The sequence below is a fragment of the Kwoniella botswanensis genome, chromosome 3 (genome assembly GCF_036426115.1).
Source record: "Kwoniella botswanensis chromosome 3, complete sequence".
NCBI lineage: Eukaryota > Fungi > Basidiomycota > Tremellomycetes > Tremellales > Cryptococcaceae > Kwoniella > Kwoniella botswanensis.
In genome coordinates this window covers 343,261-358,619 of record NC_088601.1, presented here as the reverse complement: position 1 = coordinate 358,619, position 15,359 = coordinate 343,261, and the positions used below count along the sequence as shown (strand labels likewise).

Genomic DNA, 15,359 nt, shown 5'->3' with positions numbered 1-15,359 from the left:
ATGTTAGGAAACGATTTAGTTACTGAAACTGAATAAAGCTATAGGAGGATGACCTGAGATAGATAATGGTATTTATATCGAGAAAACGGGACAATACTTGGCGTTGCGCTTCGATTGCCTCTGACACTCACACCGCTTCTCGTTTCAAGGGTCCAAAAGGAGGACGGGGTCGTTGCCTTCTTCAAAGTCCAGAATAGCATTGGCGTCATCGTAAATAGGATGTTCACGTTTCACATATTTTCGAAGCTTTCCGATACGATCCTGGTCACCGAACTCTCCCTTTGTCCGTAGAGTGGGAGCATGCACTCTCCAGTGAAAGCATAATGACGCAGTGATACTCGGTTGCTCGAATCTGCACACTTTTTCATGCACTGTAGAACATAGGTATGCATAGTGATATGAAGAGGGTAACCATCATGAGGCTGCATGTCGTCATCTGTAGTATCCAGGACAATCAAGAGACGACAAAAGACAAACATTTAGTTATTGCATCGTTGTATATGATTGGTTACCAGCTCAAATCTTCAACTGCACTGGTAGTGATCTATCATTACTGTCTGCTTTTTTCTATCTGTTCCTCTCTAATTAAACACAATCTCCCAATCTCCCACCACGCCCACTCCAGGATTCTTGATTCTCAACGAACTGCTCTCCCCTTCTTTCTTACCATTGGAAGCTACACCGTTCTCATATACCCAATCTACTTCCTGTCCACCGACCTTGATGGATTTCGGTTTATTGGACAATCCTAACAAGATGATACTTTCCATCTTGACGTGCGAAACAGCTTGAGCCCAAGTATTGTTTTCTGCATCATACGATACTACCCCTTTCTCTTCTGATGATGTTGGAGTATTGGTCTTAGAAGTTGATGTCAAGGATTTACCGTCGAACTGGAATTGCCTCCAGATGTATTCTCCTTGTTCGTACCCATATGACACTCCATCATCTAAGTACAATTGACCGGAAGCTTTACCTTCTTTAGATAAGGCGATGGTCAATGTAAATGGGTCTTGCCACATCAATGGCGATGATCTTCTGACTCTTTGTCTTGAGGGTATAATCGATCCACCTTGAATGAGGAGTGGGAAAGTGGACAAAGGCGTAGATAGGGTGAGAGTCTGGTGGGCATGCGCAGGATAAAGATGGTGAGTGAAGTAGTTGTAGTATGGCTACAAAATAACATATCATGTGGTCAATACCGCTCATACGGACGACAATCCATGTATCATCACTTACTTGAGCATCAGATATGTATACTTGACTTGTCTCCGCACCTTCTTGCACAACAGGTTTGAAGAGTAATCCAGAATCACCGATGTAGTATTGATCATCAATGGCAAATCCTTGCTCATCTTCAGGGAAGACAGCATATTGGGGTCTAACCATGAACATCCAGTTAGCATATTTCTCAGCGAATTCCGAGTGCGAAACTTCAATGACGCACCTCATGATGGGTACACCGGTCAGACTAGAATCATGGAAAGCGTTGTACCACACAGGTAGTAATTGGTATCTCAATCGGATTATATCTCTGAGATAACCCCTGATAGGTTCATCGAACAGATACGGTTCACGCCGTTTGGTATCGATATGCGCATGAGCTCGGAAGAATGGCATGAAGGCTCCGGCTTGGTACCATCTTACTAGAAGCTCGGGTGTGGGATTGCCGAAGAATCCACCGACGTCGGCTGTATAGATAATGAAAAAAACTTAGTATAGCTTGCCAAAAGCGATTGAACCGGATACGATGAGCAAGATGGACCGGAACTTACCTCCACTGAAAACCATCCCTGCGATGTTGTTGGAGAGCAACATGGCGGTCTCACCGGCAAGGTGTTCTATGTAACTGTCAGTTGAGCTGAAATGCGACCACCGATGAGATGAGCTCACCCCAGTCTCCGAGATTGTCACCAGTCCTATGAGTGGATGTCAGCTGTATTCGATATCTTTTGCAATTTGTATCTCACCAAATGGCGCCATATCTTTGCGATCCAGCGAAGAACGATCGCGAAAGAACGAAAGGCCTCTTGGCGGGTGTCTCTCTTGCAATCAACGCATGGGCAGTTTGGTTGTGCTTTATACATCAAATCAGTCACGGTAATCGTCTCGATTATCCAAGTGGATGAGAGCTGAAACATGATACTCACGAACATCATACCATTGATATTATGTACATCTCGATGTTCCCATCCTCCAGCATGGATATTGTCCCTTGGCATACTGATCTCCGGACCGTCAAATACGGATGGCTATGGTATAAAATCCTGCTATCAGCTGTATGCGAAAATTTACCATTCGTTGTTCAACTGACCTCATTCATATCATTCCAGATAAAAAGAGTGTTCGTCGAATCCTAAATTCGAGTGAGATATAAATTCCCTTCGATCAGCTTCCAAGTCCCAATGAGTTCCAGTCAAGTTGAGAGTAAACTGACCTTCCACGTTTTGAAATCGAACATTTTCGTCCACCAAGTCCAAGATTTCTCATTAAAGAAATCTACCCAGACACTACTTCCAGTCCAACACCAACCTTCGAAATTATTGCCATCCGCTTTCTTAATCAGCACATCTAAGTCTTTGGCATCGGAATATATTCTGAACGAGTCGGTTTTCTTGATGTGTGGATCAATGATAGCCACCATCTATTATACAAAGCGACAAAAATCCGATCGTTTTAGCTCATCCTCACAGTATCCGACAGGAATGGAAAACGGAACGTACCTTTCGACCTTTACTCGCAACAGCGTCTATCATCTTAACGGGATCAGGGAAGAATCTATTATTCCAATCGAAATATCTGTGTTCTTCTGCATATTCAATATCCAACCAAGTCACATCCAGGGGGATATCAGCTTCGTCAAACTTCCTATCTACTTCCAACACGTCATCTTCGTCATTGTAATTCCATCGACATTGATGGTAAGCTGTAGACCATTGAGGGGGTAAAGATGTAGGTCCAGTAAGTACAGCATATTGTTCGAAGAGCTGTTGAGGTCTTGGTCCAGGTAATAAGAGGACATCTAAAATACCAGATTCTGATACCCAGTGAGTCCTCACGGCATCGTTGTCGTGTCTGACATCTACATATGTATCCGAACCGACTAGGTTGAGTACACCGACGGAATGGTCGGAGGCATGAGCATGAAGTAGGGGAATAGCTCCGTAAAGGGACATCGGCGAATCTGCCAAGTATTCGAAGATATCGACATTGTAAAGGCGATAAGGATCAGAGTAATGTGCGTTCGGGCCCAAGGTGTCAGGAAGAGATAGGGGCGAGGCATGCTCAGGAAGACCATAGACATGCTTGACACCGGGGAAAGTAAGATCAAGAGAAAATCCTTCAGGACCTATATATGTCGTCCATGATCATCAGTACTTGTCAGACATGTTGTCATCATGCAAAAGACAAACTCACCCTTGGGTTTACTGTCCTTCCATTTCTTCCAAGTCTCCTCAAATGCATCTATATCACTCTCCTCAAACCAACTTCTATCCTGTTCATCACCTTTCAGAACCACTTGTTCAGATTCACGTAAAATTTCTTCGGTCTTCTCAACATCCTTGATCCTGAAATGCTCCATGTGGAATAACGATCTTTCGTTAAATACTATTTCCGGTTTACCATTTCTCAGTTGGGTGATCTTCAGTGGTGAATGTTGGATCTCCAAGGAAAGTTTCGAGCTTGAAGGTCCATAGGTGATAATACATTTTCCGGAAGTAGACTTGAGAGTAGCTGACGAAGATAGAGGGGGGTTTGTATCGAGTAATGCCCAACGAGCAGTTTCTTTATATCTTTTAAAAGGGGTTGTGGAATCAATTTCATCTATTCTGACTCTTATTATGCCATCACCTTCAGCGAGGACATCCGCACGAAGTTCGAATTTGATTTCGGGGTACAAAGAGGATCTCAATGGCCATTTCCAAGCTCCCTCTTGGATAGCTTGAGGGGATGATACCGAATAGGGTGAAGTGAAGGTACCGCTCTGTGCTGATTCCTGTTTATTGGCGATAGAACGTAATCTCCTACAGAAGGATGATTGGGAACATTTCTTGAAGTCCTCTTCTTTGACTCCCATTGTGATTGGTAGTAAGACGAGCGATAGAACCAACAGGAGAGAAAGCGGGGAAAGGGAAAGGGAAGACCTCATCTTGGCAGATGGGGCGAAGACCGTCTGATCTTGCTTGACTGGAAACGAGATAAGGTTTGGATTCTTCAAGAGATTAATGAAGGTGATAGGAAGGCGATCAGGTTGTTGTGATTAGGCTACGCCCTGCGATGAGCTCCCGTCGATTTGATTTGAATCTGGGACTATGAAGGAGACATAAGGTAAAGCAAGTTGAGCAGTGACCAAGGACATCATCCCATTCCACGCGTCAGCAGATGTGGGGTATATTGCGGGGAAGCTAAGATTCCGAGTAACGTGGTTATAGTCCCGCGCCTCTGTCCATGTGGCGAATTGGAATTGCCACTCACTCTTCATCTGCTACCGATTCTGGCCGAAACATCGACTGGGTGCCGCGTAATTCATTTATTTCATTTTGTTCGATTTCTTGAACCGGAATCGTCTACTCGTACAATTATCTCATCCATCTCCGATCTTTCATCTCCTGTTTCCATTCATCTCGAACAGGAATATTGCATAGATCAGTCAAAGGAACTAGACGATCTCTTGTTCTTCTCTTTCCCATCGGACCGACTCATTCATATTACCCGTCATCATGTCAATACGAGCGATCTCCCTACGTCGTTTACCTCGACAATCATCCTCCTCAATCCTCCGACCATTACTATCCCGATTTTACGCCACCCCTCAATCGCCCAAACCATCTCGAAACCCACCGCCGCCTGCTGGTCTGGAAGGCTTGTTCGGTGGCAGAGGCGGTACGACCGTCGCTCCCAAACCACCAGGATCGGAACCCCCTTCAGGACCTTCGGGACCTAAGAAACCCGATGTCGGCTTACCAGGTTTAGGAGGGGAAGAACAGCAGAGACCTGAAGACCAGAGAGAACCCCCCAAGGATGAGGAACCAAAGAGACAGAAATTGAGTGAACAGCTGGGTGGCAAAGCTGGTAAGAAGGTCGGGTTGGGTGGGAATGGTGGATCGGGCGGATCGGGTGGAAGTGGTGGACCAAGTGGTGGACCTAATGGTATGCCAGGTGGATTTGGAGGTATGACACCCAACCAACTTCTTCTTGCTGCCTTGTCGACCTATGCTCTTTGGAGTATCACTCAACCAGATGATGTGAGGACCAAGGAAATCACATGGCAGGAATTGTAAGTCTTCACTACCTCATCGGCCGATCTAATGGAATGCAAATCGCTAATCATGTTCGATTTGTCATAGCCGCAATTCCCTCCTTGCTAGAGGTTTGGTATCTTCCCTCGAAGTAGTCAACAGAAGCAAGGTCAGAGTGCATCTGCACAGTCCCTTGAATTCTTCATCATCTCCTCAACCGAATGCTACTGGCTCCTCCAATCTCCCTTCACCCGATCACGGCCCAGCTCCTTACACGTTCACCATCGGATCTCTAGAAGGATTTGAGTCTCTCCTTATCTCCACTCAGGACGAACTTGGTATCCCCGCCGCAGAGAGGATACCAGTATCGTACAGAGAAGAGATCTCAACCTTCCAAACCATCATGCACTTTGCTCCTACCCTTCTTATCGCTGGTCTTTTGCTCTGGATGGCTAGACGAGGTGGATCAGCGATGAGTGGTGGTGGCCCAGGTGGCGGGATTTTCGGTGTAGGAAAGAGTAGAGCGAAGATGTTCAACAAGGACGAGCAGGTTAACGTCAGATTCAAGGATGTAGCTGGTATGGACGAAGCCAAAGAGGTGAGCGACTTCAGACTTTTTAGATGGTCTGGCTTTCCACTGACATATCACTTTTCCTGTTGAATAGGAAATCATGGAATTCGTCAAATTCCTTAAAGAACCGGCCAAGTACGAGAAGCTCGGTGCTAAAATCCCTCGAGGAGCTATCCTCTCTGGTCCTCCTGGTACTGGTAAAACCCTCTTAGCTAAAGCCACCGCTGGTGAAGCCGGTGTGCCCTTCTTGTCAGTATCCGGTTCTGAATTTGTGGAGATGTTTGTCGGTGTCGGTCCGTCCAGAGTCAGAGATTTGTTCGCCAACGCTAAGAAGAACGCACCGTGCATCATCTTCGTCGATGAGATCGATGCGATTGGTAAATCTCGTGGAAAGGGCGGATCTTTTGGTGGAAATGACGAAAGAGAATCAACTTTGAATCAGTTGTTGGTCGAGATGGACGGTTTCGGTACCAACGAACATGTGGTAGTATTGGCCGGTACCAACAGACCCGACGTATTAGATAACGCCTTGATGCGACCTGGAAGATTCGATAGACACATTGCGATTGATCGACCCGATATCGGAGGCAGAAAACAGATCTTTGGTGTTCACCTTTCTCCCCTTACTCTCTCGACGGAACTCAAGGCTGAAACTATCGCTGAAAAATTGGCTTTACTAACTCCTGGATTCTCCGGAGCGGACATTGCGAATGTATGTAACGAAGCTGCTCTGCGAGCTGCTAGGCGAGGTGGAGATGCCGTTACGGAAGAAGATTTCGATGGCGCGATTGAAAGAGTTATCGCTGGTTTAGAAAGAAAATCGAGAGTGTTGGGTAAAGATGAGAAGAAGACTGTCGCGTATCACGAAGCTGGACATGCTGTCTGTGGTTGGTATTTGGAACATGCCGATCCACTGCTGAAGGTTTCGATTATTCCTAGAGGTGTCGGTGCATTAGGATATGCTCAGGTAAGTTCATAATATAACCAATATGTGTTATTCACTATGTGGACACTTTATGCTGATAAGCTCTTGGTATCTCACATAGTATTTACCAAAAGAACGATTCTTGTTCTCGACTCAACAGCTGCTCGATCGAATGTGTATGACACTCGGTGGAAGAGTATCAGAAGAGATCTTCTTTGGACGAATTACAACCGGTGCTCAAGATGATCTACAGAAAATCACCAAGATGGCCTTTGAGGTTTGTGCCAATTACGGTATGAACCCTGAGATTGGACCTATATCCTATGGTGGAAGGGATCAACAATCTGAAGGATTCCAAAAACCTTTCTCTGAAGCTACTGCCGAAGCGTTAGACAGGGCAGTTAAGAAGATGATTATTGATGCTCACACCCGTACGACTGAACTTTTGACAAAGCACAAGGAAGATGTGGAGAAGGTTGCGAAGCTGTTGTTGGAGAAGGAGGTGATAACGCGAGAGGATATGAGATTGACCTTGGGTCCTAGACCATTGTGAGTTTTACGTATCTCATATATCACGCACAGAATGACTGCTAATACTGTATGGTTCGTTTTTAGTGAGAACAAAGATGAGATGGATGAATACATTGAAGCCCAGTTGGATAAACATCACAAGGAGAAGACAGAGAAGGAACAGTGAGTATTCACCATTACCCGCTTCGTGGTTGCTCATGCCATCTATCACCATCGCTATCTACCACATTTCAGTGCTTATGTATGTACTGATCCTTGTCCTTGTAACAGAGCTGAACAAACCGACGGTCCTACTCCTCAATTAGCATACAAGCCTATTGACATTAACAAAGTCGACTAATCCTCCAATTCTTCTCGTTGTTCCACCTCAAACCTCTTCGTATCATCTTCCTATTACCCTTTAACGGCCCATCTTCCAACTTTGTTTTTCATATACATAACCAAGCTCAGTGTACCAATAGTAGTTCCCTCATCAGTAAAGGCTTTCATAACAGGTATGCAACATAAGGCTGAGTTGGTAGTATCATCGAGTCTTCAAGTCCCTAGAATCCATACAATAACATGCATTTCGAGAGTATGATCCTCTTGAAACTTTACTTGGGTGTTTTCCTTTTGCTACTTGTTTCAGGTGCGAGTATAGTATAAATCGCACAGACCTGTCTGTCTGTATGTATTTTATCGTGTTCTTGCGTATGGACGTTTCATGCTGTTTCTTCCACTGTATATACACATCAACACCTCATCACATAACTTACAGAGCGCGCACAAATGTTTCGTCCACCTTGACGTCACAGGATTTTTCATACTTTTCTTCGCTTTTCTTCAAGATATGTCTCTGTAAGGTCTGTATTTCACCTCCAATCTTCTACCATTGACATGCATGATGAAGGGACTTAGAGAGTTCACTGCTGGCAAAATCAATTCACTGCTTCAACAAAGCAATTCTGAGCGACAAGTAGCCAGAGAAAAGCATGTCAGACGTACCACCCTGAACTACAGACACCGGAAAGCAGTAGAGCGAGGAGGGAGGACACTGGTCGAAGCGTCAATCAAGAGGTAGACCCTGTGAGCAAGGATCATACATTCACCGCTTTACGTTATTGCAATGAGATTGTCTGGCCATGTCTTTCACGTTTCGTCGCAGAGCTTACGACCGTCGCGGTCCCACCGTCATCCCGTCTGATAACGCAGGCGCTAACTTCGAAAGGCATACGCACAACAACCAACGTATGATCTGAAATCAAGCTCCATGCATGCATAGAGCTGATCCATACCTTTCCAATGGTACAACTCTTGTTGCGATACAAGCAGATTTGAGCGGTACCCGCTAAGTAAGAAAGCACCATGTAACACCTAACCCAAATTTCGAAAGTGAGCTGGGATTGTGTATAGGAAGAGAAATGATCGACGTATGGCTGATTCCCATCATAATAGGGTTGACTCTCAAAGCCCGCTTGGTGAGTCCCGTGTGAAAATCCGGGAAGGGTTACACTTACACCGGTGACGCCTGAGTTTTCCTAGACTGCGGCAAGATATTCTCATGCTAAGCCCGATTTGCACCGATTCTGCCAATCTGACTGTGCCTCACTATCTCGAGCGATTCTGGAGTCTCGCGGCTCAACCATTAAGCCGAGCGCGAGCAGCAATCTGGCTATAGCTTTCGAAGCTGTAATGCTTCGAACGGTACAAGATCATTCCGCCGCTGGTCGCCCAAGAATATCAACTTGTAACAACGTGAATGATCGGCATAATGATGGGGCACCCCCTCTAAAGCTCGGGGCATAGAAAGCCCCGTTCCTATCCCTGACCAGATCTCTTGGGCTCTCTGGATCTCTCGGAACAATATTCCCCGTAATCAGTCTACGTTGCACTGTGCGACATTAGGTATATAAGTTGTGTGGCTCTTCTGTTCCAGATATCTTCATGACATACTCTCGCCTTTGTGATACTAGCAACAAGCAGCAACATGTCCACCAAACTCGAGAATTCCCCTATAGGCGATGATGAGAAGCATGCCGTCGATCACTTGGAGGCAGGTGATCCCGCCGTCATGAACGAGGCTGTCAATGCAGAAGAGCTCGAGCACTCAATGGGCGTCTTGGAGGCGGCCAAGGCGTATCCTATGGGTTGCTTTTGGGCATTTGTCATCTGTTTCTGCATCGTAAGTCATATCCGGTCAAAACTGTCGTCCTTCGTGCTGAGATGCCGCAGATCATGGAGTCATACGATACCTTCCTTATCGGCAACTTTGTTGCCTTGCCCTCGTTCACCCAAGCCTATGGTATTCCAGTCGTTGAAAATGGCGTCACGACATGGGTTCTCGCGACTCGATGGCAAACCGCCCTTCAACAGGCTGGGCAGATTGGCGCTTTCATCGGAATTTTCATCTGTGGCCCCTTGACCGACAGAGTTGGCTACCGTTACGCAACTTTGGTCGGCCTCGTGCTCATGATCGCCACTATATTCATCTCGTTCTTTGCCAAATCTTTGCCGATCTTCCTCGTCGGCCAGCTCCTCGAGGGAATCCCTTGGGGCTTTTTCATCGCCAACGCTCCTGCATACTCTTCCGAGGTGGTTCCTCTGCCCTTACGTGGTATCGCCACTGCGTTTGTCATGATGGGATGGTCCCTTGGGAACATGTTCTCCAACGGCATTGCCTATCATTTCAACACGGGTACGGACGAGTGGTCTTACCGCATACCCTTCGCGATTCAATGGGTTTTCCCCGTACCGCTCCTCGTGTTAATCTTCTTCGCCCCTGAGTCCCCTTGGTGGCTCGTTCGAAAGGGCAGGCATGAGGAGGCGGTCAGATCCATCAAACGTCTTGGCTCTAGCCGTGCCGCACCAGCTGAAGACACATTGGCCATGATCACCCGGACCATAGAAATTGAGGAACATGAGACCTCCAATGTCAGCTACGCGGAGCTATTCAAGGGGTCCGACCTTCGTCGAACGCTCATTGTCTGTGGTGTCTACGCCGCACAGAACTGGGCTGGTAACCTGATCGCGAACCAGGCCACATTCTTCTTCCAGCAGGCTGGTCTTGGTTCCGACTTCGCTTTCAAGCTGTCCTTCATCAACGCCGGTCTTCAAGTGTTCGGTGTGGCCGCATCATGGGTGCTAGGTGCATACATCGGTCGTCGTAAGCTCTACCTCGCAGGAACCACTTTGAATGCGCTGTTTGCGCTTCTGCTCGGTGTCCTGGCCACCACCAGCGCGCACACCCAGGGCGGTCAGTATGGACAAGCTGTTCTCGGTATCTTCATCTCGTTTATCATGGGGTTGATCCTTGGTCCTGTGTCGTACACCATCATCGCCGAGACTTCATCCATCAGACTTCGGGCTCTTACCACTGGTCTCGGACGTGCTGCTTACTACTGCGCCGAAATTCCGACAATCTTCCGTGAGTTCACCTCATTTTGAGCCGTCGGTTCTGATTGTCGTGCTGACTTTGTCCACAGTTTCGTCCTGGATGCTTAATCCCACTGGCGGCAATCTGGCTGGCAAATGCGGATATGTTTGGTTCGGCACTGCGACGGTCTGCCTGGTGGTCGCCTATTTCCAACTGCCAGAGATGCGCCACCGATCTTACCGAGAACTCGACATCTTGTTCCACCGCCGCACATCCGCTCGAAAATTCGCATCAACCGATGTGGCCATGGTCTCGGATGAGTAAGCCATGAGCAGAAGTCCTTCTTCTACCCAGTGGTTTCAGTGGGTAACCTGGAAGGATCATGCGGGGTGCATCGATGTATTGCTGTGGCCGTGAGTTGGAAAGAAAATAGTGGAAATACTGGAACTGTCTTTACAAAGATTTTATATTCAATCATGGTAGTAGTTAGTCAGACATTGTAAGCGGAATTTTTTGAAATGAGGTGTATCATGCATGGTGGAAGATTGCAAATATTTAAGCTTGCGATGAATGTTGGTCAAACGATAAGTGAGCATGAACTGCTATTTCACCTCAACCATCTGAACAAGCAGTCGTGATTTGCAGGTCAATTCTGAATTTTCGGCGATTCGATCAAGATAGAATAAGTACATTAGGCATCCGTGACTCAAGGCTTCCTACTTCTACTTCCCTAAACATTTATTCTCAATTCGAGTGGGTTAAAATTGGAGACTCATAAAGTTGGAAGCTCGTTCCGCCCGATTCGAGCGTGGCAACGAAAGACTGATCGTACGTTCAGTTGTAACTGCACAAGACACATCCTATGACACATCGTATGACAAACATGTTTGGTACAGGCGGGAGCGTATGCGAATCTATATGCTAATGAGGACAGTTCGATTTCATGATCACACTTTTATCCAAAGGAGGACAACCAGGAAGGCCGTGTGGTCTGATAGGCCTCCGTAAACGTGGCGCCTGCTTCGGCACTTACTGATCACGGGCTTTATGACTCAGATGAACTCCCCCAGTACCATGGCGTAGCAATGTCGTATTCGAGTTGAATTCCTCAATTAGCTTACAAGCCTATTGATATCAACAAGGTCGACTAATCTTCCTCTCCTCTTTACGATAATCCCTCAATCCTCTTGATCTTAATTTTCTAGCACTGTCAATCGATCAATCTCGTTTTCATGCACACTACAAGCAAAATGTACAAGTAGCAGTCTTCTCTTCTCAGCATAGGATATTCAAACGGGTCTTATAGTCATGGGCGGCTTGAATATCTGATCGTCTAGATTCCATACAGAAAAACATGCGTGACGACATCATCTAGTTGGGCTACAATAACCGCCGCATGTGATTCCTCCTTGAGATCATGCAGGAGATTTTCTCTTGCCACTTGATACCCTACTGTAAGATGCATCGGAGAATCTCATGTCAGGCACAGGAATACAAGAATACAAGAATGATTGCACAGATCCCTTCCCTTGCTGTGTGTATCATCCATTATATGTTTCACATTTGGCTCTCCCATCGATACATACAGTACGGAGACACATCAACACCTCATCACATCACTTACCACTATCATCGGCAACATGCATATGGAAGATAAGCAAAGAACACGTATCATCAGATATTTTCTTTCTGATCCTCTTGTGTTCATGTCTTCGTCTTTCCTGTACATGACTAACAGATTCAGACTGACATGTTCACCCTCAAATCACTCTCTCCATCTCGTGCATCTCTGTCTATCCCCTCACCAGGCGGACGGTCCAATCCGTCCTCACCAAATAGATCCAATCCCGCTTCACCGTCCACATCACCAGGTGGGAGATCACCATCTTCCGATTCAGGATACTTTCCTACTGTGACGACTCCAACTGCACGAATCACCAAATCCAGACCGATAGGGAAAGAAGAAGCTTTCAAGACCGTCAAGAACCTTGAGGAAGTGCTGAACTCTTGGAATGAATACAGGTTAGCAATTGCGAATGTTGGTAAAGCAGGTAGGAAATTAGCTGGGGGATTGAAAGATCTTGCTTCAGGTGGTGTTGGTGGTGGGGAAAAGATCGATGTAACTTGTGAGTACCGTATCAACTGATTATCAATCCTATGCAGCTGATGTCTCACTATATATACTATACAATATTCACAGCCCAGACGATACGACCAACGGCGAATATGTTAGATAACCTATCAGACCTGACCCTCAAGCTATCTAGGAAGATAGATAAAGAGTATGACGAGGTGAATTCTGATGCTTCGAAATATTTCAGTTTACTAGCTGTGAGTAGCATCTTTTGTTCTGCCAGATCATTCAATTATTGCTGATATCGGGTTCAATATGAAAATCAGAAAGAAAGTCGTACGCATGAGGCATACCTAGGAGCAATCGGAAAGAAACACGATAAAGCAGGTAAGCTTACCCGTTGAACATAGCACCGCACGGTCAGCTGATGTATAGGTGGTGGTCTTGAATAGAAAAGGCCTTTCGAAAAGCTTCAAAGACCCTATCTGAGACTTCTAGTGCACATGCTGGATTGGTAGCTTTGAAGGATACGTTGAGTGAGGATATCAATAGAGCAAATGAGTGAGTTTGAAACTGTCAAGAATGGGAATATCAAATCAACATGTAAACCATGAGGTGCCATGCTAATCTCCCTTTTCATACAGGGATCATCATATCCTAATTGGCACCAAACAATCTATAATCCTCCTCAAGATAGCTTCTTCTTCAGGATGCTTGGCCGAATATATCTTAGCTTATTTCTCAGATGGATTGAGGAAATCGGGTCAGTCGTTCCTTGATATAGAGTATTGTGAGTTCAATTCTGACTATACCTTTGCTGTCATTCTGACTGACATTTTGGACTGTGTAGTCCGTACACTGGCAGATATCAAATGGCAGTCCTCCTTACCTCCTTCGCTGGAAGAAGAACAGGCCGAAGAGAGATATCGCGAGAGAGTCAGAGGCGTCAAAGCGAAAGTGGCCCTCGGTGAATTGGACCTAATCGGGAAGGGTCTATGGGAAAGTACAGGTGGTATGGGTTCTGGACGGAATAGTATTCAAAGTACTCCCAAAGAAGCGATGGCCAATGTAGCAGTGGCTACTACAACCGAGAACAATCTCAACAAACATGATGTTGAAGTGAAGACCGGAGGTCTCAGTTCCAGCCCATCAGCCAAAGAGTCTTTTGAAGACAACACTCGCCAACTGTCTGACAAGAGCGACGTGAAGCCACAATCCATCATTGCCCAAAATGAAGGTACAGTCGGTTCATCCACAGGTAATGACACCTCCTCAGCTGAACATCCACAATTACGTGCAACTCCTCAACATACCTCTCCGCCCATACCTCATGATAGCAGACCATCATTGACTTCCCATTCGTCCACTCCGCCAACACACAGCACCAAACCCAGCATAAGCACCAGTACGACCTCGTCCACATCGACCAGACCCGATGCTCCAGAGGGTAGAAGGTCGATCCCATCCGGGCTGGTAGTCACGCTGAAGGAATCTGAATCGCCTAAAGGACCTAGGGATAGAGAAGCGGAAAGACCTATATCGAGGTATGAGGATGCACGACCGGTTGTGGCAGCTGTAAGTATATTTCTCTGCATAATAATAGGCTCATCGTGGGTGGGTAGACTGACTGAACGGAATCGATAATATACTATAGAATTCACCCGAGCGAGCCAGACCGGCACCGATCCACATTCGAGGTCATAATTCGAGAAGATCAGTATCGAACATGGTTAATGAAGTTCAATCCAGACAGCCTGATGAGGGGTACTATAAGCAGCCTTTGCGCCATTTATACCAATCACAGCATCAGGTTTCGAATCGGTCTTTCTCTTCATATTATACTGATCCAAGGGAAAGGTCGTTCCAGCATCATCAGAATCATCAGACGTTTATGAGAGGTTGTGAATTATGTGAGATAAATTATGAGAGGATGTAAGTGGTTTCTCACTTCGCCTTTCCCCTTTGGCCCACCGTTGACTCGCTGCAATCACTTTCACTTTCTTTCACCCACATTCACCCTCCCGTTCATCTTGTTTCTGTCTAACTTGACCCATCTTCACCTTCGATACACCGTTACTCATCCCTCTTTTCTCCTCGTTCACCCTATGTCACCCGGCACCACCTCTCTTCCCTCCCTCACCTCCTCACTGTGCATTCACCAAATCAAATCAATCGTACCATAACATATCAATTATAAGCAGCATCGTCTAACAAATGATCGTACTCCGAATCTATAGGTTGAAATCTCATCATGACGAACCTCCACGGAACATACGAAGAGTCACCATGCCACCTTTATTCAATTCTTCCTCTTCTCAGCAACGACCAACATATCACAATCAAGACTCCCATCATATACACAATACACCTATGGATCGAACGGTAAATACGAGTTATGAATATGATGAGTTATTCTCAAGCCTCCAAAACATCAATAGCAATACCAATAGTAACAGAGATGGGAGGGAAGAGATGGTAGCTCCTAAACCTAGGAAACCTATTTCATTTTCTAATGATCTAAATATACAGAGGGGAATGTGAGAGAGCCCGTCAAGTCGAAATAGACTTACAGTACATGTATTATACGGAATGTAACCTAATTTTTAGCTTTATTTCCATTCTGCTTTTGCAATAACGTCAATATGGTTTCTTTGTTTTTGATATAT

General features: G+C 45.9%; 4 protein-coding genes across 4 annotated transcripts; 3 read left to right on the top strand and 1 right to left on the bottom strand.

The window, feature by feature from the left end:
- Positions 1-581: 581 nt before the first annotated feature.
- On the bottom strand, positions 582-4,150 carry L199_008000 (uncharacterized protein; the record flags this gene model as incomplete). The annotated part of the gene is made up of 11 exons (XM_064893686.1): positions 582-1,172; positions 1,240-1,381; positions 1,448-1,691; positions 1,776-1,841; positions 1,894-1,919; positions 1,971-2,077; positions 2,151-2,252; positions 2,315-2,356; positions 2,438-2,644; positions 2,724-3,349; positions 3,418-4,150. 11 exons carry the CDS (start codon positions 4,148-4,150, stop codon positions 582-584), a joined length of 2,886 nt encoding a protein of 961 aa, XP_064749758.1.
- A 571-nt stretch (positions 4,151-4,721) lies between these two features.
- Positions 4,722-7,607, top strand: L199_007999 (uncharacterized protein; the record flags this gene model as incomplete). Its single annotated transcript, XM_064893685.1, has 6 exons — positions 4,722-5,278; positions 5,349-5,838; positions 5,906-6,778; positions 6,858-7,285; positions 7,352-7,429; positions 7,538-7,607. 6 exons carry the CDS (start codon positions 4,722-4,724, stop codon positions 7,605-7,607), a joined length of 2,496 nt encoding a protein of 831 aa, XP_064749757.1.
- A 1,626-nt stretch (positions 7,608-9,233) lies between these two features.
- On the top strand, positions 9,234-10,943 carry L199_007998 (uncharacterized protein; the record flags this gene model as incomplete). Its single annotated transcript, XM_064893684.1, has 3 exons — positions 9,234-9,428; positions 9,479-10,670; positions 10,729-10,943. The coding sequence occupies 3 exons, from the start codon at positions 9,234-9,236 to the stop codon at positions 10,941-10,943; spliced, it is 1,602 nt and encodes a 533-aa protein (XP_064749756.1).
- Positions 10,944-12,369: 1,426 nt separating this feature from the next.
- On the top strand, positions 12,370-14,629 carry L199_007997 (uncharacterized protein; the record flags this gene model as incomplete). Its single annotated transcript, XM_064893683.1, has 7 exons — positions 12,370-12,745; positions 12,820-12,950; positions 13,020-13,080; positions 13,146-13,254; positions 13,338-13,483; positions 13,544-14,268; positions 14,348-14,629. 7 exons carry the CDS (start codon positions 12,370-12,372, stop codon positions 14,627-14,629), a joined length of 1,830 nt encoding a protein of 609 aa, XP_064749755.1.
- Positions 14,630-15,359: the final 730 nt, after the last annotated feature.